This window comes from Felis catus, chromosome B1, assembly GCF_018350175.1.
Source record: "Felis catus isolate Fca126 chromosome B1, F.catus_Fca126_mat1.0, whole genome shotgun sequence".
NCBI lineage: Eukaryota > Metazoa > Chordata > Mammalia > Carnivora > Felidae > Felis > Felis catus.
In genome coordinates this window covers 198,621,026-198,642,603 of record NC_058371.1, presented here as the reverse complement: position 1 = coordinate 198,642,603, position 21,578 = coordinate 198,621,026, and the positions used below count along the sequence as shown (strand labels likewise).

The 21,578-nt window shown below is 53.2% G+C and overlaps 1 protein-coding gene across 1 annotated transcript in view; it reads left to right on the top strand.

Annotated features, from left to right (window-relative positions):
• Positions 1 to 18,416, top strand: part of OTOP1 (otopetrin 1) — a 35,146-nt gene extending 16,730 nt beyond the window's left edge. Inside the window, exons 4-6 of the mRNA XM_023253312.2 lie at positions 4,931 to 5,061; positions 9,240 to 10,168; positions 17,913 to 18,416. Of these exons, the coding sequence (XP_023109080.2) occupies positions 4,931 to 5,061; positions 9,240 to 10,168; positions 17,913 to 18,083 (1,231 nt within the window). The 3' untranslated portion in view covers positions 18,084 to 18,416. The remainder of the gene's footprint in view (positions 1 to 4,930; positions 5,062 to 9,239; positions 10,169 to 17,912) is intronic.
• Positions 18,417 to 21,578: the final 3,162 nt, after the last annotated feature.

Below are 21,578 nucleotides of genomic sequence, written 5' to 3'. Positions count from 1 at the left end.
GATAAGATTGCAAGGATACAATAGGACCTAAGAATCACCTTAATGCCACTTTTGTGGGCTGAATGTGTTTCCCCGAAATTCACATGCCGAAGCCTTAACCTTCAAGGTGATGGTCTTTGGAGGCAGGGCGTTTGGAGAGTAATTAGGTTTAGATGATGTGCTCGGTGGGGTCCCCCATCATGGGATTGGTGCCCTTAGAGGAAGAGACACCAGAGATCTCCGTCTCTCCCTCTCTGCACACCCAGAAGAGAGGCCACGGGAGAGCTCTCACCAAAACCAACCATGCTGGCACCTTGACCTGTGACTTCCTGTCTGCAGAACCGTGAGAAAGAATGGAGTGTTTTGTTACGGCAGCCCCAGCTGACTGAGATGCCCCCACCCAGCGGTAACTACCGTTAACATTGCGGGCTGCTTCCTGAGAGTTTTTCCATGAATACGGTTTTCAATCCTTTTTTCTTTTTAATTTTTTTTTATTTTTTAGAGAGAGAGAGAGAGAGCAGGGAAGGGGCAGGAGAGAGGGAGAGAGAGAGTCTCAAGCAGGCTCTGTGCTCAGTGCAGAGCCCGACGTGGGGCTCAAACCCACCACCCTGGGATCACGACCTGAGCCGAAAGCAGGAGTCGGACGCTTCACTGACTGAGCCACCCAGTGCATCTCCGTTTTCTACTTAACGATCACTGCCCTGCCCTTCCTGCTGTGCTTGGTCGTTCCATTTTATCGTTGGCATTTCCTCCGGTTGGTGTTTGTCTGCGCCACGACCTTTCCTGACCGCCCTGCGGGTCACTGCCGCAGTTAGTCTAGCCAGCCGCCCTCTTGTGTTAGTCTGCTCAGGCTGTGGCGACAGAATGCCACACGCTGGGCGGCCGAAACAACAGAAACGCACGGCCCTCGTGGTTCTGGAGGCTGGAAGTCCAAGGTCAAGCTGACAGCAGGGCTGGGTTTGGAGGCCTGCCCGCAGCTGTGTGCTGTGGCCTCACGTGGCCTTTCCTCTGCGCTCGCGGAGAGAGAGCTCCGCTCTCTCTTCCTCTGCTTCTGAGGACACCAGTCCTATTCGACCGGGACCCCGCCATTATGACCTCGCTGAACCTTGATGACCTCCTTAGGGGCCCCATTTCCAAATACAGTCGCGCTGCGGGGTTAGGGCTTTAACGGAAGAATTTTGAGGAGACACAAGCCAGTCCACGGCACCCAATCCTTCTGAAAGTTTTGTTGCTGTTATAAGTCGTACTGTGATGAACATCCTCGGTCAAACATCTTTGGTGTTTGAACATCTCTGATTATTTGCTTGGGGTAAGTTCCTAGAAGTAGAATCGTTGGGGGTGAAGGGTGAGCGGTTTTCAACAGACGTGTATGGAACATCTCGTCTACCCCCAGAGGCTCCTGGCTGAGTGGGGTGGGCATGCTCACGCATAAAGCCCTTTCTTTGAGGCGTGTTCCTCACGAGGACTTCTCCCACGTTAGCCCTGCCACTTAGGGGCCATACGATCACCAGCCCCCACTCAGCAGATGAGGAAACCGAGGCTCAAAGAAATGAAGCAAAGCGTCCAAGGTCAAGACACTTGCCTGTGCACGGCTGGGGGGCTCTGATTGTTGGCTGGGGGGCTCTGATTGTTGGCCGTAAATCCGGGTGACTGCGGTGGCCTCCTGCCTTTGCGGGCAGAGTCTTTCTCTTTCTAATGTCACTCACGCAAGCACAGCCTCGGGACATTCGGGCCCATTCCCCTCCAGGCGGAAAAGGGTCTTTGGCTCTGCTCGGCCTCTGCACTGCCCGGTAAGGCAGCCACCAGCCGCAAGGGGCTACTGAGCACTTGAGCTGCGGCTACTTCCAACCGAGACGTGCGGGGAGCGTCTAACACACGTCAGGTTTCGGAGCCTCGGGCGACAAACCGAGTACAAAAGATCTCAGGGATAATTTTTGTTGCTGTTGATTCTATGTTGACGTCATAGCAAATTAGATCGGGTTTAAGAGAAAATGATGCAAACTGTTTTCACCTGTTCCTTTTTCTTTTTTTTTTTCTTACCACTTTTTAAAAACGTGGTAGGGGCGCCGGGGTGGCGCAGTCGGTTAAGCGGCCGACTTCAGCCAGGTCACGATCTCGCGGTCCGGGAGTTCGAGCCCCGTGTCGGGCTCTGGGCTGATGGCTCGGAGCCTGGAGCCTGTTTCCTTCCCTCTCTCTCTGCCCCTCCCCCGTTCATGCTCTGTCTCTCTCTGTCCCAAAAATAAATAAACATTGAAAATAAAATAAAATAAAATAAAAACGTGGCTACAGGAAAATCTAAAATTCTACGTGTGGCTCACATCCGTGCCTTGCGCTCTCAGTTTTTGGACGGGACGGCTTGAGGCCAGGCACCCAGACGTTTGGCAACCAGGGCCTGTCATCTGAGGGAACTCCAAGGGATGGGACACACAACTCCGTGCCCACCTCCTTGCTGGGTGTCTGGACGCAAGCCTCTCCCTGTCTCGTGGCCCCTTTCCTAACCTGGACAGCGAGAGGCTTGAACGAGATAACACACAGAGCTTGATTTGGCCTGTTCTGTGTGTAGAGACAAGTGTTAAACATTTTTGAGGTACTCCCCACCTTTAGGTTTTGGATTTCGACTTCTCTAGCAAAACTGGAAGATCTGGCCGTCCCAAACGCACGTGCAGCAGAGGGCCAGAGCTGAGTGGGGGGTGTAGCCTCAGTTTGCTACAGTCCCCACCGCTCCCTAATGGACCCCAGACCTGCTTTATTCGTTGACGTTTCCTGCCGGGCCCTGAAGGCTTCAGAACTTACCACTCCCAGACCTGCTGTCATGTTTGTTTGTTTGTTTGTTTGTTTGTTTTCTGGTCTTTTGAGCCAGGATTCCACGGCCCCATGCTTTTTGTATGTCCTGGGACTTTTCTCCGATCTAAGAATTCCCCTTAACTTGTTCGGGTCCATTTCTCTTCCCAAGGGTGGGGTTTGGAGGTACAGTAGCTGTGCAAATGGAGCTGAAAGCATACACTGAGATCAGAAGTGGCCCCCGGAGGCCTTGTGTTTGTTGTGGTCTGGGGCCATCAGACCCGAGTATGAACAAGGAGGCCTGGCATGAGGAAGTGTCTGCCCTTAGTTTGTAGGACACTTTCCAGGTCGGACCAACAAGAGGCTGCCAGCTCACGGAGACTCTCTGCAGCTGCCGGCGGCATTGGCATTATCTCATCGGGTCCAGCGGGCCTGGGATTGGACGGTGCCCTGTGCACCAGGAAAGACGAGAAGAAAAGGAGCCGTGTGCATTATAAGTAGAAGAAAAGGCAGTCGGCCTGAGGCAAACAGCATTGTCTGCATTTGTGCTGGGCCCCGGGGTGAGCTGGCCACAATCTATAGCCGCTGGGCGAGCACAGGGGCAAGCAGATGGGCAAACACCTGTTCCCTTCTCCTCTTGTGCCTGGATGTTACGCAGCTGCTCCAGGAAGCCAGGGTTCAAACGAGGAAAGTTTGGCTTGTGGTCACTTGTGGGAGCCCCCGAGGGGGCAGCTGGGGTTAAAACTCAGAGGAGAGGAAAGGTCAGGGTTGAGGACCCAGTCACACCAGTTTTCCTCTGGGCAGATGGTGGACAAGTGTATGCTTTCACTCTGCCCTTCTCAGTGGGTTACCATTTCATCCCATACTGGTTGCTTCATGGTCACAACGTAGCTGCCACAACTCCAGCCTTCATGTCTGTATTCAAAGCTGGAAACAAAGTGGGGGGGGGGGGGAGGACAGTACATAGGCTTTTTTATTCTCATCCTTTTCATCACAAAATCAGAAGCTTTTGGGAGTGCCCAGTAGACTTGACTTCACATCCCACTGGCCAGAGTGGCCATGCCAGGCTGCAGGGGAGACCAGACAGCGAGTCTCTGACTTGTGTCAGTTTCTTTTTTTTTTTTTTAATTGTTTATTGTCATGTCAGCTAACAAATAGTGTATACAGTGTAGTCGTCTTCAGGAGTAGATTCCCATGATTCATCACTTACCTACCACACCCAGTGTTCATCCCAACAAGTGCCCTCTTCAATGCCCATCACCCATTTGCCCCGCCCCCCACCCCCCGACACCTTCCACCCTTCGTTTTTTTTTTGTCTTCATTTAAAAATCTCTTATGGTTTGCCTCCCTCTCTGTTTGTAACTTATTTTTCTTTCCCTTCCCCTATGGTCTTCTGGGAAGTTTCTCAAATTCCACATATGAGTGAAAATATACGATACCTTTTTCTGACTGACTTATTTCATTTAGCATCATACCCTCTAGTTCCACCCACCTTGTTGCAAAGATTTCATTCTTTTTCATTGCTGAGTAGCATTCCGTGGGGTGTGTGTGTGTGTGTGTGTGTGTGTGTGTGTGTGTGTATACACAGTGTATGTGTATATGCATATATACACATCACATCTTTATCCATTCATCGGTTGATGGACACTTGGGCTCTTTCCATATTTGGCTATTGTTGATTCAGTTTCTTTAGAGGCAAGTGGCAAGACAGAGGGGGTGGATGAGGACCATTGGGTTGGCCAGCCAACAGTGAGGGCGTGCCCAACCCTCCACATTTCCAGTGTAGCCCTTCATCTTTGCGTGATGGTTCTTTCCCCTTCTGGGAGAAAGGGTTCGGGCTGTGCTGGGGTTGGTGCCTGCTTTCAGTAAGCTTCCATGACTGGATCCCAGTTTCTTCTTGTCCCATCGACAATGAGCTGAGTATTGGCAGGTTCAAGATTAAGGCAGAATGCCAAGACTGGCTTTGCAAGTTCCCACGGAACTGCCTCTCCCCAGATAGGGACCCACCTAAGGTCTGAACTGCCTGGCAAAACCAGACTCTCGGCGAAGGAGGCACGCACGCGTGTGTGTGCGTGCATGTGGGAGTGTGTGTGCACAATGTCTCGATCTCACCCCATGGGGCTCGGAGCTTCCCAGGGCGGCTCAGTAACTGAGTCCTTGTGTTTTTCAGGTTTGGGGTGATCCACTCGGTGTTCACTAACCTGCTTCTGTGGACCAATGGTGTCCTGAATGAGTCAAAGCACCAACTTAATGAACATAAGGAACGTCTCATCACGCTGGGCTTCGGGAACGTCACAATAGGTGAGTGATAAGAGTTGTCCCGTCCCCGTGCTGGAACCTCTGAGAAGGCTGCAGAGACCAGAAATGTTCAGAGTCGGAGAGGCAGGTTCCAAAGAACGGCAGGGTCCTTCCACCTCAACGTTGGCCAGACAATCATCTGTTGTTGAAAGTCTTTCAAAACCTCCTGAGCCCCTCATTCTGGTTACGTAAGTAGGACGTGCTGAGGGTAATTAATGGTTTCCTCGGTGACTCAGGGACTTGCCGGACCCAAGGGTTATCATTTAGGGTACCATTTCTCACGGTACAGTTTGGTATGGAAGCGAATGTCTTTGTTTACAGCTAGGGAAGATTGGCAGTCATTGTGTTTTTAATTAAGCGTCTATTACCAGTTCTTTCTACTAAAAGTATAGCTTTGAAATACCCAGAGAGGTCTCAGGGTTGTCGTTAATCGGTTTGAGTTCATTTGAAGTGGTTTTTTTTGTTTTTTTTTTTACTCTCTCCGGCTTGCACTTATGGCCCATCCTTACCCCCCACCCCCACCCCCACCCTGCTCCCGTTTGAGAGCCTGCCACACCTCCTTCCAAAGTTCTTTCGCGTTTATGACCTGTCGCTTCTCTATTAGAACAGTGGGGCTGAGAGGAACGTGCAGGGCGGAAATGTGCTGGGAACCGGAGAGCCCAGATTTGGGGATGTTCTCATCACGTCCTGGCTGTGTGACTTTTGGTAACCATTCAACGTCTCTGGGCCTCCCTTTTCTCATTCATAAAGGGAAGGGACCTGAACCAGGTTCCTTCAGGGAGTCCTTATAGCTTTAATGTATTACTCAGGTACACTCACTGTCGCCCAGGGCGACTTTAAAACAGTTTCCTTACCAGGGACACCTGGGTGGCTCAGTTGGTTAAGCAGGTGACTCTTGATCTCAGCTCAGGTCACGATTTCACGGTGTGTGAGTTCGAGCCCCACATCGGGCTCTGCACTGACAGTGTGGAGCCTGCTTGGGATTCTCTCTCTCCTTACCAGTGGGGTGGGGATGGTGAAGTCAGGGCACACGCTGTTTCTCCAACCCCCAACCCCCGCTCTCCACCGGCAGCCGACTCTTGGGAAAGTCCTTCTCTCTCGTCAACTCTCTTTTCCTCATTGGTGTCAGTGATAGCAATGAAAACAAAGCAAACTTCCGAAGTGTTTGCTGAGGGCTTGGCACGCTGTTCTAGTCCCTTCGTGCGGCTCATTTAATTCTCAAAACACCATGGGGTAGTCAGTGTTGACCTTATCATGCGGATGAAAACATCAAACCACAGAGAAGTTAAGTAACTAGCCCAAGTCCACACAGCAAGTAAATGATGAAACCCGGATCTGATCTGGCGCTAGGAACCTCTGTGGAAAGATGGAATTAGATTGATCGACAAAGAAAAGACTCTGTCAGCTCTAACATTCCGTTGATCTGAACCTTCCTCCTTGATTTCTTCCCCTGATTTTGCACAGGAGAGCCTTGGGTTACGAGAGGTGGGAAACCGGTTGTGCGGTGAAAAGTGCAGGGTTCTGCAAAAGTGAAGGTGATTTGGGGCGCCTGGGTGGCTCAGTCGGTTAATCGTCCGACTTCAGCCCGGGTCACGATCTTGCGGTCCGTGAGTTCGAGCCCCACGTCAGGCTCTGGGCTGATGGCTCAGAGCCTGGAGTCCACTTCCGATTCTGCGTCTCCCTCTCTCTCTGCCCCTCCCCCATTCATGCTCTGTCTTTCTCTGTCTCAAAAATAAATAAACATTAAAAAAAATTTTTTTAAAAAGTGAAGGTGATTTGTGCTGCCACAGGCTTTCCATTTGATTTTATAACTGGTCTCTACAAGTCACGAATTAAGGCAGTGACAAAGTGTAAAGAAAAAAATAAACCTACAGTAGCACCTACCCAGAAATGCAGTTACGTGCTGTTAATATTAGGTTATTTCTTTGTCGTGTCCTATTTCTTGATCTGTAGTTAAGGCCATAGTGTATATATTCAATCTTTTTATTTTTTTGACTACAGCCTACAATAAGAAATAGAACTTGCACGGCAGCTCAAGTGCACATCTGTACGTGTGGACGCATATGCCACGAAATAATAACCTTGCTGTATCGGAGACACTTTCAAATTTCTGTTGCATCTGGTATCATTCCATTCCATTCTATTCCATGACAAGTCCTTTCTGTTTAAAAAATACATTGGCAGCTACCCACTAAATTGATCTCATAACTGAGCCCTCAGCTGTGATATGTATTTATTTTTTCCATTTAATTAATTTATTTATTTTGAGAAAGAGAGAGAGAGAGAGAGAGTGCACGCACACAAGCAGAGGAGGGGCAGAGGGAGAGAGAGAGAGAATCCCAAGCAGGCTCCGTGTTGTCAGCTTGGAGCCCGACGTGGGGCTCGATCCCATGACCATGAGATCGTGACCCAAGCCGATATTAAGAGTTGCACACTTAACCAACAGAGCCACCCGGGTGCCCCCTTGTGACACGCATTTTTTTTTTTTAATTTTTTTTTCAACTTTTTTTATTTATTTTTTTTGGGATAGAGAGAGACAGAGCATGAACGGGGGAGGGGCAGAGACAGAGGGAGACACAGAATCGGAAACAGGCTCCAGGCTCCGAGCCATTAGCCCAGAGCCTGACGCGGGGCTCGAACTCACGGACCTCGAGATCGTGACCTGGCTGAAGTCGGACGCTCAACCGACTGCGCCACCCAGGCGCCCCAGTGACACGCATTTTAAAAATGCTGTGTATACAATTTATTCTTACCTGTTTCCATTATGTAACATGATCACTTTCCTATACCATTAAAACACAACTTCATTATAATTTTTAATGGCAGCCTTCTATTCCATTGTATGAATGTATCAAAATTCGCTTAACAGTTTCTAAATTGTTGGACACTGGAATGTTTCTCTTTTTCTCTCCAGTGCACACACACACACACACACACACACACACACGGTTTTACCTAATGCTTTGATTACACTTTTTGGCTTTGATTACATTTTTGACTCGTCCCTCAAAACAGATTGGAATTCTAGGTCCGAGACTACAGCTGCATCATCTTTAAGGCTTCTGTTACGTATTTTCTTATTTATATATAGCACGTGCCCTCCTTGTTATGAAATCACTCTTTATACCATTGCCAAGTGCCTTCCGGAAAGTGGTGCCAACTCGTGTGCCAAGCATTGGAGTTTGATGGTTTCTGTCTCACACTACACGTGCTAGTATCCAATATTCTCAAGAGGAAACGCTTTGCTCATGAGAAGGGGCATTTTCCCTCATAAAGTTACTTAAAAAAATTTTAGGGGCACCTGGGTGGCTCAGTCCATTAAGCATCTGACTCTTGATTTGGGCTCAGGTTATGATGACCTCACTGTTGTAAATTCAAGCCCCGTATGGGACTCTGCCCTGGGTGTGGAACCTGCTTGGGATTCTCTCTCTCTCCCTCTCCCTCCGTCCCTCCCCTGCTTGTGTGCTCTCTTTCTCTCTCTCAAAAAAAGTCAATAAAAATAAAAAATAATTTAAAAAGCACACATGTAAATCATATGCACATAGAAAGTTTAGAGGATACAAGGAAGCAAAACTTGGAGGAAAGTAATACGGTACACACCTCACACTTACACAGTGTTACATGCCAATGATATCTCCACAAATCCATGAAGCTGGGGGAAAGAGACACAATAGAACTTTCTTTTACTGAAAAAAAAAAACCCAGAAAGAAAAACAGAAAGAAAAAAACAAATTTGCCTGCCACTTTCCCACCCAGAAATAACCATTGTTGACATTTTAGCTTCTATCTTTCCAGATTTCTTCTATGTGTCTGCCTATCATCTATACATCTATAATTTATAAAAATGGAATTATACTCTCTCCTCCTCAGCGAGCTTCTCTTATGCAAAATCTTGTGGCCATCTGTGCATGCTCAGTAAATTTGTATAATAGCATTTCAAAGGGCTGGTGTAGGTACGGATCGATGGGTATAATGTGACTCATGGAGGTAGTGCTCACTGGGGGGTAGTCATGGCCGTCAACTTAGCCACGATATTAAACGTGGTACCAAGGCACAACACAAAGCTTTAATTCAACGGAAACACCCATGCGTGACTCCCCAGTGACGCTATTTACTCATGCTCTTCCACCTGCCCACTCAACATGCCAACCTCCCTCCCGTGCATTCTCTCTCGCCCCCAGTCTTGGACGACCACACGCCTCTGTGTAACTGCTCGCTCCCGACGCTCTGCTCGGCCATCTCACACGGGATCTACTACCTCTATCCCTTCAACATAGAGTATCAGATCCTGGCTTCCATGATGCTCTACGTCCTGTGGAAAAACATCGGACGCAAAGTTGACGGCCACCAGCATCAGAGCGTGCGGTTCAAGTTCCGCGGGGTTGTGGCGGGCTCGGTCCTGGGCCTGAGCGTGCTGGCCGCCACGATCGGGGTCGTGGTGGTGTATCTGATTCAGATCGGGCGCTCCAAATCCAAGAGCGAGTCGGCGCTCATCATGTTCTACCTGTATGCCATCGCCTTGCTGATACTCATGGGGGCCGCCGGGCTGCTTGGCATCCGGATTTACAGGATAGACCAGAAATCGCTGGATGAGTCCAGAAGCCCGGCCCGCAAACTGGATGCCGACCTCTTGGTGGGCACCGCCTCCAGTTCCTCGCTCATCTCCTGGGGTTCCATCTTGGCCGTGCTCTGTGCCGAAGCCTGCCCCCCCTACACCTGGTTCAACCTGCCCTACTCCGTCCTGATGATTGTTGAGAAATACGTCCAGAACCTCTTCATCATTGAGTCTATCCACCGAGAGCCGGAGACGCTGTCTGAGGACGTCAGAACCCTGCGAATGGTCACCGTCTGCAGCGGCAATGCCATGCCCCTCTCCTCTTCCGGCCTCGGGAACGGGGCTGTGGCCGGGGACGCGGCTTCCCCAGGCGGCGAGATGCTCCGCGCGGCCAACGGAAACACGTGTCTGAGAGAAGGCTGTGGCGGAGAGGGGGGCGAGGGGAGCCGGGGAGGGACCCCGGGCCCCGCCTGCCGCCCCGGTTTCTTGCAGGGCGACGGCAAGAGAAGCGTCTTGAGGAACATCGCAGCCTTTCTGTTCCTCTGCAATATTTCGGTAACGTGCATTAAGTTATTCACCTTAAACACGATCTATGTTCCTTGCTTTTCTTCCCCCCCCCCCCCCCCGAGAAGGAGTGAGGGAAGCTCATTATCAAAATGATGTAAGTGTGGGGTGAAAAAATGAGGCTGGAATGAAGGCGTCTCCTCCACAAACCCACTTACTGAGCACTGCCGTGTGCCAGGGGCTGGGGTCGGGGCTAACGATTGCAGTGACAAGACCCCCAGCTCTGTTGGTCAGCAGCCCTCCCGGGTGAGATCTGTAACAGATCTGCCCCACGGAGGGCAGGGAGAGGCGGAAGGAGGCCACTCCGGCTTTGTAGGTGACGGTTTTAGTTTTTATTTTTTGATTTTTTGTAGGTGACGGTTTTAATAGGCGAGGGGAACTTACGTACGAGGCTTGTCTTGGGCAGCAGCAAGACGAGTGGGGTCCCTGCACCTGCCTGCTAGCTGGCAGAAGTCTATATGCAGAGAGAGGCTTAACTGGGTTCGGTCGCGCATGCCGTGCAGGTGTTGTCAACGCCGCATCATTATTTCAGGGCTGTGTCCTTGCAGCAGCTTCTGGGAGCGAAAAGGACAAGGAGAACCCACGTTCCAAGGACAAGGGAGGGGGTGGGTGAGGAGCCTGTGAGGGCTCGGGGGGCCGACTGGCGGTTGCTTCTTTTGGATGACCTTCCCCAATAACCTCTTCCTCAGAGAGGTCACAGTGTAGGGGGGAAGGGACACAAGGAAAACATACAGCGAGTAGGGCAAGTGTTGGCATAGAGTACGTGCACAGTGTAACGGGAGCCTGGATCCAGGGAGGGACTTTAGTGAGTCGGGGATGCTTGAGGTGAGGCCCAGACTCAGTTAGGAGAGCTTTTGGCTGCAAAGAACAGAAAGCTTGGCCAGCAGTCTCTTCAGTCTTAAAGATGAGAATCCTGAAGGTTGGCCATTCGGGGTTGGTCCGGCAGCTGAGCCCTTTGATCAAGGATCTAGGTGCTGTCCGTCTTTCCACTCGACCACGCTTCGTGTGGTGCGGACTGCCACGCGGCCACAGAGTGGCTGCAGCAGCACCAAGCATCACCTCGGGGCTTGAGACACGAGGAAGGACTAGTGCCAGGCAGCGGCTTTCCCACGGCCACCCCTAGCCGCGAGGGAGGCCGGGGAAGTGGGTGGTTTCCAGCCTGCAGCCTCTGATGGCAAGTAGCAACGTGGAAGGCGTATGGTAGCTCCGTTTCGGCTGCCCGGGTTCTGAGGAACGGTTGGAGGTTTACCGGGTGGCCAAGGCAAGCATTGAGCGCAGAGGGCGTGCGCGGTTCAAAGACACAGAGGCGGAAGCCGCCGCGGCCTACTTGGGGAGCAGCAAAGTAGTTCAGCATGAATTCCACACACGTCGGGGAGAGCCGCGGCGGGGGAAAGAGCAAGGCGGGTCTCGCCTGTGGGTCTGGCTTGAGCGGAGCTTCGTCAGCCCGGCCGGGTCTGGTCCTCGTGCTGAGGGCCACAGGGGACCCTCTCGGTTTGTGTCTCGGATGGATCCCCTTAGCAGCGGTGTGCGGGAAGGATGGAGACAGGCGAGCCCAAGGGCGGGGACACCTGGACGGAAGCCCTGAAGCAGCCCAGACGGGAAATGATGGCCCCCTGGCAGGGGGCCAGGGCAGGGCAGTGGCCTGGGGGTACACAGCCAGGGCAGTGGCCGCGGGGATGGAGAGAGGACAAAGGAAGAGAGAGCCCCGTGCCTTGTTGGGATCCGTTCTAGAGATCCACAGTAGGATGGCAGGGCTTGGTGACCAAGGGAGGGGCCAGCTGCCTCTGGCACCACACGGGCCTCGAAATGACCGTGGCTGGCGGGAGGGTGGGGACGCCCCGCCCACGGCGCCTGCCTGTCGTCACGGTCAGCTCTCTGCAGCCGCCAGGGCTATGCCATTTCCCCCGTCAGCTCCCTGGCTTTCGAGCTTCCTCCGCCTAGTTTCAGCGGGGGCGTGCCCAGGGACCGCCAATTTTGATGTCACGCCAAGGCCACAACGCTGGGAGGGTCCCTCTGAAGCCGAGATGGCCACGTGTCTGCCCATCAAATCTGATTCTTGCTTTGGGCCACCCGGACCTCGGTCCCCCTCCAGCCCGGCAGACGGTTATGAGGAGCTCTGAAGGGAGAAGGGGTCCCAGGCGAGCCTGGGTCCAGGTGGGCCCGCGTCTTTCATGGAATAGACATTTCTGGAGCATGTGCTGGGCACAGCAGGGAATGAAGGAACCGAACAGGAGAGAGAGAGACAGATTAGTGACTATCGCGGGGCTGCGTTTTATGTGAGGCTTGTATTCCAGAGAGGCATGTATCCACTCAGATCTTTCTTTATGTTTTTATTTATTTATTTTCTTTTTGGAAAGAGAGAGAGAGAGAGGGGGGCAGAGAGAGAGGGAGACACAGAATCCGAAGCAGGCTCCACACTGTCAGTGCAGAGCCTGATGCGGGGGTCAAACCCACAAGCCATGAGATCATGACCTGAGCCGAGGTCGGATGCTTAACGGACTGAGCCACCCAGGCGCCCTCAGCTTACATCTTACAAAGTCAGAGTTGGTTCCAGAATCCCCCTAACGTGTGTTGTTTTTGTACACACCCAGAGGTAGGAATCTCTCTCTTCTCAGCAAGTTCAGAAAAGCCACTTTCCACACGGGTTCTTTGCTTGACCGCCGGTGAGGCGCTTGGCTTGTGGTTTCGGACCAGCTCGACCAAGAACCGCGTGGCCATGGTAGACTCTGATGGTAACTGATGGTCTGTTGGGACCCGACGGCCGGACTCAGGGCTCTGTCCTGGGAGGGGGACCCGTGTCATCTCTTCACCTTCGTGCTCCGCCCCCGGTGTCCCCAGGCCCTGCCTCTGTTCACCGGGGAGTGAGCCGGAAGACAGAAATCATCGCGGGGTGATGTCTGGGGGGGGGCCCTCAGCAGCCCCACGGGCCACACGTGCACCCGCGGTCCATCCCACAAGGCCGTGAAGCCCCTGGCAGAGGGTGAGACTCGTCATCCTCCAGGACCAGGTGCCGGAACAGAGGCCGCAGCCGGAGGTGCTGGTGTGCACGTCCACGTGGGGACGGCAGCGGCCGTGGGGACAGACGAGGGTGGCGGGCGGGACGGTGGGATTTAGGGAGAAGGGGGGAAGGGGGAGGGGACCGTCTGGGCAGAATGACGGGCATGGGGAGGCCGCGGGGAGCGTGTGGATGCATGGCCAAGTAGGGCTTGCGGGACGTGCTCCTGGGGCGGGAAGGAGACCCGCCTGGCTGAGCACGACGAGCAAAGGGAGGGACACGAGAGAGGCGCCAGGGTGGACCACGCGGGGTCTCAGCAGCCACAGCCACAGCCAGGACGGAATCCTGAATGCAGCAGGAAACCGTCGAAGGGCTTTAAGGTAGTGACAGGATGCGATTCGTGCTTTTTCTTTTTTGACTCGGTCGAACCTTTAATTGTAGGCAATACCACGTAACACAAGCGTTTACCATAATATTTACCATTTTAATCATTTTATTTTTTTTTAATTTTATTTATTTATTTATTTTTTAATTTTTTTTTAATGTTTATTTATCTTCGAGACAGAGAGAGACAGAGCATGGACGGGGAGGGGCAGAGAGAGAGGGAGACACAGAATCGGAAACAGGCTCCAGGCTCTGAGCCATCAGCCCAGAGCCTGACGCGGGGCTCGAACTCGCAGACCGCGAGATCATGACCTGAGCCAAAGTGGGATGCTTAACTGACTGAGCCACCCAGGCACCCCACATTTTATTTTTCTAAAGAGTTGATTGATTGATTTAGAGGGAGCGAGTGGGGAGGGGCAGAGAGAGAGGGAGAGAGAATCCCAGGCAGGCTCTACACTCACCGTCAAGCGCAGAGCCCGACGCGGGGCTCAAACCCACAACCCGCGAGATGGCGACCTGAGCCGAAATGAAGAGTCAAACGCTCAACCCACTGAGCCACCCGGCGCCCGCCTCCTAACCATCCCAGAGCATACGGTCCAGGAGTGCGAAGGGCACTCCTCACCACCACCCATCGCTGAAACCTGTTCGCCTCGCGAAACTGAAATTCTATAACCGGGAAACAAGCCCCTGTTCCCCACCGCCACCCCCCGGCCCCCCGCAACCCCGTTTTACCTCTGGGTTCGACCACACCGTGCAGTTCATGTGAGTCGAGTGTTCACGGAGTGTTTGTCTCTTTGCGACTGGCTTGTCCCACTTAGCGTAATGTCCCCCAACATCAGCCACGTGGTAACGTGTGGAGGGGGGGAGAGATGTCAAGAACAACTCCCCGGTTCTGACCCGAGTTCCCGGGGACACGGTGACACTATTTATGGAGACTGGGGACTCCAAAGGGGCGGCAGGCTCGGGAGGGGCTCGGGGTGGAAGGAAGACCCCGGGTTTAGTACCGGACGCGTCCACTCGTAAGGCGCCTCTGCGACCTCAGGCGGACATCCAAGCAGATGTTTGGGTTTCCTACTGCTGTGTAACAAACGACCCCCAGTGCAGGTCAAAACCAGCAGCTGTTTCATTAGGTCTTACGACCTTGAGGGTTAGAAATTCTGGCAGAGCTTGGCTGGGAAAGTCTCGTCTTCCTCGTGGCATCGACTGAGGCTGGCGGGCGGGCTGGAATCGAGGGCCCAAGGTCTGGTGGCTGGGGTGGGGGTGGCTGAGAGGGCTCAGCTGGGACCCTCGGCTGCAGTGTCTACACACGGGCCCTCCAGCATGGCGGTCTCGGGGTCGGGGGGCTTCTGAGGTGGCGGCTCGGGGCCCAGCGGCCAACCTGCCGAGACTGGAGGGGCCAGTCTCTCGGGGCCTGTGTGGATGTCGCGTGGCGTCAGTCCTGCCTGCCACATGCTCTGGGTCAAGCAGTGGCAGCGCCCCCCGGATTCAAGGGAAGGGGACACAGCCCCGCCTCCCACGGGCATGAAAAGCAAAAATACTCCACAGCAGATCTAAATATTGGGTCTCAGGAAAGAGGGCCAGTCGTCTGTCCCTGCCTTCTCTGCCCACTGTCTTCCGTCTGTTCCTCTCTCTCCTGAAGATATAGCCACCGGCTGGCTACCGAGGGCCAGCGCGGCTGTGAGTGATGCCTTAGGGGCTTGCGAACCAGAGGTCCGGGCTGGCAGTAAACGGTCAGGCAGGAGACCCCTTCTAGCGAAGCGCCCCCCGCAGAGAACGAGCCGAGAGGGAGCGAGGTCACGCCTGGCACTGTCTCCGATCAGAAGGCCCAGGCGGGTGAGAGGGGCTTCCTCAGGGGGTGACAGGGGCTGGGTGGTGAGTGTTCTGGGAAACAGCCGGGGTCAGGCCCCGGGGCAGGGAGCTTATCTCATTGCAGGAGGAGGATGGTGGGCCATGTGACGGGGACACCGGGTGTGGGGGACACCTGGGCAGTGGGGTTGGGGGGCCTGGCGAGGGATCAGCCAGCAGTGGGCTTTATAATCCCATGTAGGGGGTCGATTTCGTTTTCAGTGGCTGTGAGGGCTGGTGGGAAGGGATGTGGTCTCGCAGAAGAAGCGAGTCTGGCAGCGGAGTGGTGAGTGGGCCCGTCAGGGGCGCCGTGGAAACCGGATGGTCAGGAGGCCGCCGCGGTGGCCTGGGTGACAGGGGACAGCGATGGGCGGGCAGGTGCACGTGGACAGAAACGGGTCCACTGACGCCAGCGCGTCATGGAGGCACAGTCCTTCGGGCTCACCGATGGGCTGGCTTGCAGGTGCAGCGTGTTGAGGGAAAGAGGGAACACGAGGGTGATGCCTGGCGTGTGACCGGCCACGGGGAGGAAGATGTCGCGGGTGAGAGGGGGAGTTTGAGACGCAAGTAAGACGCCAAGTAGCCCGTGGGGTCCTCGAGGGCAGATCAGGCGAGTAATTCAGACGGGGGGAATCATCGGCCCATAGTTGGTGTTTATTTACAGCCAAGGCTGGGTGAGCTCGTTCAGGGGTCGCGTGTGTAGGGGAGGGAAGAGCACCCAGGGGTGAGCCCTCCAGCCAACAGAGAGAGACTGAGCGAAGGAGGAAGCAGGAAGGAGCCGGGAAGAACCAGCCAGGGTGGTTGGAGGCGCCTTAAGGGTCACGGAGCCTGAGGTCACAGTGGGCAGAGACACAGAGGGGACCGTACGGAGAGGCTAGTGAAACGGTGCATCGGTTCCTGCCGCTGTGTAAGGAATTACCCCGCGCTCGGCAGCTTGAACAACACCTGGTTGTTAATGTTGTGGAGTCTGGAGGTCGGGAACCCCAGCGTGGCTTAGCCGGTGCCTCTGCTCAGCTGACCGCCGGGGGATCTTTCCAAACCCACTTACGTGGCTGTTGGCGGGATTCACTTCCTGGTGGGTTGTTCCTGACCTCCCTCCGCTCCTGGCCGCGGGGCCTCGCCACGGGGCAGGTCACACACAACGGGGCGGCCGGCTTCCTCTCTTGCAGGACTCCCCGGTCCTTCTGCCACCCAATCTCAGACGTGACGTCTCACGCCTTCTGTCACATTCTGATGTTTGAAGCGAGTCATGAGGCTCAGCCTGACCCAAGGGGAGGGGCTTCCACAAGGACATGACTCCCGGGAGGTGGCATCGGTGGGGGAGGGGGCGGTCATCCAAGAGGCTGCCTGCCACCATGCAAGGGTGGAGAAAGTTCCAGAAGTGTGCAGTGTCAAAGAGAAGCAGGCCCAGGAGACCGGCTGTAGCAGGGGAGGTGGAGGAGGAGGACCTGGGGCGGGGAGACTGAGGCAGGACCAGTGCGTAGCTTCCGCAAGCGACAGCAACGATAGGTCACTGCTTTAGGTTTTGCAAACATAGTTGCCATTTTATTCTCATGTGAGCCCTCTGTGACAGGTGTCTGTAGTCCCACCTTCCAGCTGAGGAAACTGAGGCTCGGGGAGGTTAAATGGCACTCTGTGAGTGCCCCAAACCCAGGTCCGGCTCCAAAGCAGGGGCTCCTCCCCTGAGCAGGGGGATGTGAGCAAGGCCTGGGCTGTCTCTCCAGGTCAAGCCAGAAAGCCCCACGTGGCTGGGGTCTCCAGGCACCAATGTTGGGATGTAAAGGCGGGTGTGATAAACGGGTGACCTCTGCTGTAGGTAAGCCCCGGGGGGCTGTGCACATAGGAGCTCCTTCCCAGCCTGGTTAGATCATGGAGGGCTTCCTGGAAGGAGGAGTATCTCAGGACTTGGAAGAAGGTAGGATCCAGCCGAAGAAGGAAGACAGCCCTTGATAGAGGGAGAGGCAGGAGCAAAGCCCTGAAGGCTTGGAGGAGAGTCACATCCAGCCTTCGGCGGCTGAAGTGTAGGGCGTGGTGAGGGACATGGTGGTAGTTAATTGCAGTCAAACTCAGTGCCCCGTCACTGAGGGAATCTGGACTTTGTCCTGAAGGCTCCTGGGAGCCACTGGAGCGTGACAAGCAGAGGAATGGCAAGGTCAGATGTGCCCTTTATAAAGATCGCTTCCACAGCAGGGTCAGGGTGGATGGAAGGCGTCTGCTGGAGTTGGGGCGGGGGCATTTGGAGCCACTGTGGCAGTTCAGGCGGGGGATACTGAGGTCCCGACCAAGGTGAGGGCTGTGGGGACAGAGAGAGTCGGGTGGGTGTGAGCAGCATCCACTCGGGAGGGGGCTGAGGAGGCCAGAAGAGTCAGGCAGGCTCGTTGGATTTGGAGACCTCCAGGGGGGACGTTGCAGGGACAGGTGTAACTCTGAGTCCCCGAGTCCAGGCTGGCGCCTGGGGGTCGCGTGGGGCTCCCCAGGCGGCTGCTGGCACGGGCCCCTCTTCTCTTGTAGCTCTGGGTCCCTCCCGCCTTCGGCTGCCGCCCCGAGTACGACAACGGATTAGAGGAGATTGTCTTTGGCTTTGAACCCTGGATCATTGTGGTCAACCTGGCCATGCCTTTTTCTATTTTCTACCGAATGCACGCAGCTGCCTCTCTCTTTGAGGTCTATTGTAAGATATAGTCTGTGTCCACATCCAAGCCCGAGGAGTGACCTAACAAGAGAATTCACTGGAGTCACCTGCGAATGGCCAGGTTGGGCAAATATCGCCTGACAAATGCACGGAGGGTTGTCTTTGCGGCAACTATTTCCCGTGAGCCGGAATTGTCTATCACCCCGGATGAATGTGAGCGCGTTAGATCAACGTCGGTGAGGCGGCTGAGATCTGGTCTCGGGTAGTGAATTCTCACCAAACTCAAATTCTTTTATCTCCTTTTATTTATTTATTATTTTTTTTTTTGAGAGAGAGAGGGAGCACAAGCGGTAGAGGGAGAGAGAATCTTTAGCAGGTTCCGTGCCCGGTGCAGAGCCCGACTTGGAGCCCGACGCGGGGCTCGAGTCCCTGACCGTGAGATCATGACCTGAGCTGAAATCAAGCAGTCTGCCGCTTAACCCACTGAGCCACCCAGCGCCCCTTCTCTCCTTTAAACGGGATCCTCTGTGTTTTTTTAGAAGAATGTGATCCCAGGTTGGGGGGAAAAAAACATTATGCGGTTTGTTTTTCATAACAATTGTTTTCTATGGTCACGTTACTGCCTACAACTCTTCTGACCCGCTGCGTAGTACAATGCTCCTGACGTTTTATCCCTCCCAGAGCTGATCAATGCCGATACAATCGCACTTGATTTATATTGTACTTTCTGAATACGTTTAATTTTTTGAACAAAGTTACGTTTTTCATCTGGATGGAAATTAGTGTACGGATCAATACGGAGACCTATTTCTTCCTGGAAATTTCGGCACATTTTTGCGATTTTATTTTTAAAAAGAAATTTTGCTATTCTCTCTCACTGTAAATACATACACAACTATTACAGAAAACGTGGACATTTTGGAAGAATAGAGAGAAAACGTCACCTAGGACACTACTGTTGGGTTGGCGATCACTTTAACACCTTGTTGTATTTCCCAGAGGTGAAATGAGATTCACTGCGTTCTTTTCATTGTCATTATTATGTTTGCCACTGGTGATCTGACATGTCCAATTTTGTACCCATTCCCCCCCCACTTAACAATAGAGCATAAACCTTTCCTCCACGTGGTTTCCGAGGCTTTGTAAATATCGTTTTGCTACTGTGTTAAAGTTCATCAGATGCATGTGCCATAGTTAGTCTTCCTATTGTCCGAGGTAGAGTGTTTATCCTGGTGGGTTTTTTTAAGGGCTTCTGCAAAAATCCACTATCTTTGTAAAGCATTTCCCGTATATCATAATTGCTTCTTTACGATATACACTTAAAATCTGGATGTCTATTCCAAAGGTTGTAAATATTTTAAAGCCTCTTAAGAAATAATGACGTTTGGAAGGCCTTTTTATGTGCTTTGCCATAATTATTTTAAGATCATAATAAAATTAGCTTATTTCCTATAAATACTAACATGAGTATCTTTTCATCTGTGTGTATTTTGTTTGTTTGTTTGATAGCACGGGCAAATGGCACGTTAAGAAACACCAATTTTTTTGTTGTTGTTGTTACATGACAAAAATACCTTAAGTTCTAGGGAAAAAACTAAAAACAACGGGCAGATAGACCGAAAACAAAGTCAAAGATGATCTGTCACACCTTCTATTTAGGGTGGTGGTTTTCAACCTGGTGCCATCCTGTCTCCAAGGGGACGTTTGGCAACGCGTGGAGACACTTCTTATCGTTACTGCCATGCGTGCGACAGGTGTCTGGTGGGCAGAGAGCAGGGGTGCAGGTCGGCACCCTACAGTGCACGGCACGGCCCCCACCACAAAGAGTTATCTGGCCCCAAAGGTTCATAGTGCCCAGCATGAGGAACTGTGCTCTAGAGGTAATTGCTGTTAATTTTCGGTACCTATCAGTTCACACACACCTACATACACGCACACGCAGGCACACACACGTGAATGGGATTGCTTTTATGTATACTGAATTTGCATGTAACTAGCTTTTTTCCCCTCTTAATACACCTGCGTGGTTCTGGACGATTTTCGTTTCCCCATGGCATCACGTCTCACACTTGAGCATACGTAAGAATCATCTGGAGAGCTTGTGAGGACTCCTGCCTTCCCAGCCAGAAGTTCAGGTTCCGTTGGGCTGGAGTGGGGCGCAGGGTGCTTCAAGAAGTGTCTCAGGTGATGCCGTGTCCCTTCCAGAAGCACCTCCTCGAGAGTCCGTGAACCCCGAGTCAAGACTCCTGAACAGCCTCCCGTGACATTGTGTATTCTTCTGCAATGTGACCTTGGGTAGCTCCAGAGCACATTCCATGGAGGGCTGTATCGTTCCTTATGTAGTCAGAACCCGACGTTGGACAGGTAGAGACATTTGACGGTGTGATCCTTTTCTGCTTTTCTTCCTTTTTTGCTTTCTTTTTGCTATTACAAACGACACCGTGGCAAGCATTTTCATGGCTGGTCTCTGTGCACATGTTGATAAACCACCCTGCATGAGACGAATACCTGTGAATGCCGATCTATTCAGAGGACTTCATTTCGGCTGGCATTCATTTCCCCCGGTGCTGAGCACATCAGTACAGCCCAGGGGCTGTGGGATTAGGGCTCCAGGCGTGGCCACGGGGCACCATCAGAGCAGGAAAAAGCACAGTCTTGCTGGGCTCAGAGCTTCTGAGACGTGACCTTAAAGATGGACCGCCTCTTGCTCCTAAACAAGCAGAGCTCGCGCCATCAGGATGGCTGTTTGAGCCAGGCAGCTTTGTCCCGCAGGTAGCCAAGCGTCTTGACTCGACCCACTTAGGCAGCAGAGCAAATGTATTACTTTCATACCAAGGCAGCCCACAGAGGACGAACCGGAGTGTGCAATAAACAAGTGTCAAGCTCTCAGGGCTAGAGGAAGAGAAATGCAAATTGGAACAGCAATGAGCCATCATTTCCCTTTCATCTGATTGGCAAGGGTTGGCCAAATGCGAAGGACAGAGAATGCAAACAGACCCCTGACGGGACCGCTGTGGAAGAGCGCGGCCACCAGGGGGCGCCGGTGCCTTTCCGCTGAGTCCTCACCTGTGCTTTTAGGTCAAAGTGAGGGGCGATCCGGTGGGCGAGCAGCAGACTCCAGGGTCCCCAATGAGAGCAGGGGTGCAAAATGCCCCGTCTGTACCCAGTCTACAACTTTGGACTCTCGTGGCGTGTGTCAGGGACGGCTGTCCTCGTTGCCAGGTGAGGGCTGGGTGGGTTCTGAGTTCCCCTAAGGAAGCTGAGAATTAGTTTCAACAGGGGTGTTCCCTCCACCTGCCCCCACCACGTCCGGCTGTCCGTGGGGCATCCTTGTCCCCATCATGAAGCTTTGGAGGAACGTGGCTGGAGGATGTTCCCATGTGTGGAGAGTCCCCCAAATAGAGTGGGTGGAACTTGGTCAGGGAAGGCTGGGGAGGTGGGCACAGAGGGCAGTTTCACCAGGTCTGATGGGGCATGACAGTAACATTAGCTACTCCTAAGGGCAGACCCTGGGGCCACAGGGACAGGACAGGGAAAGAACAAGG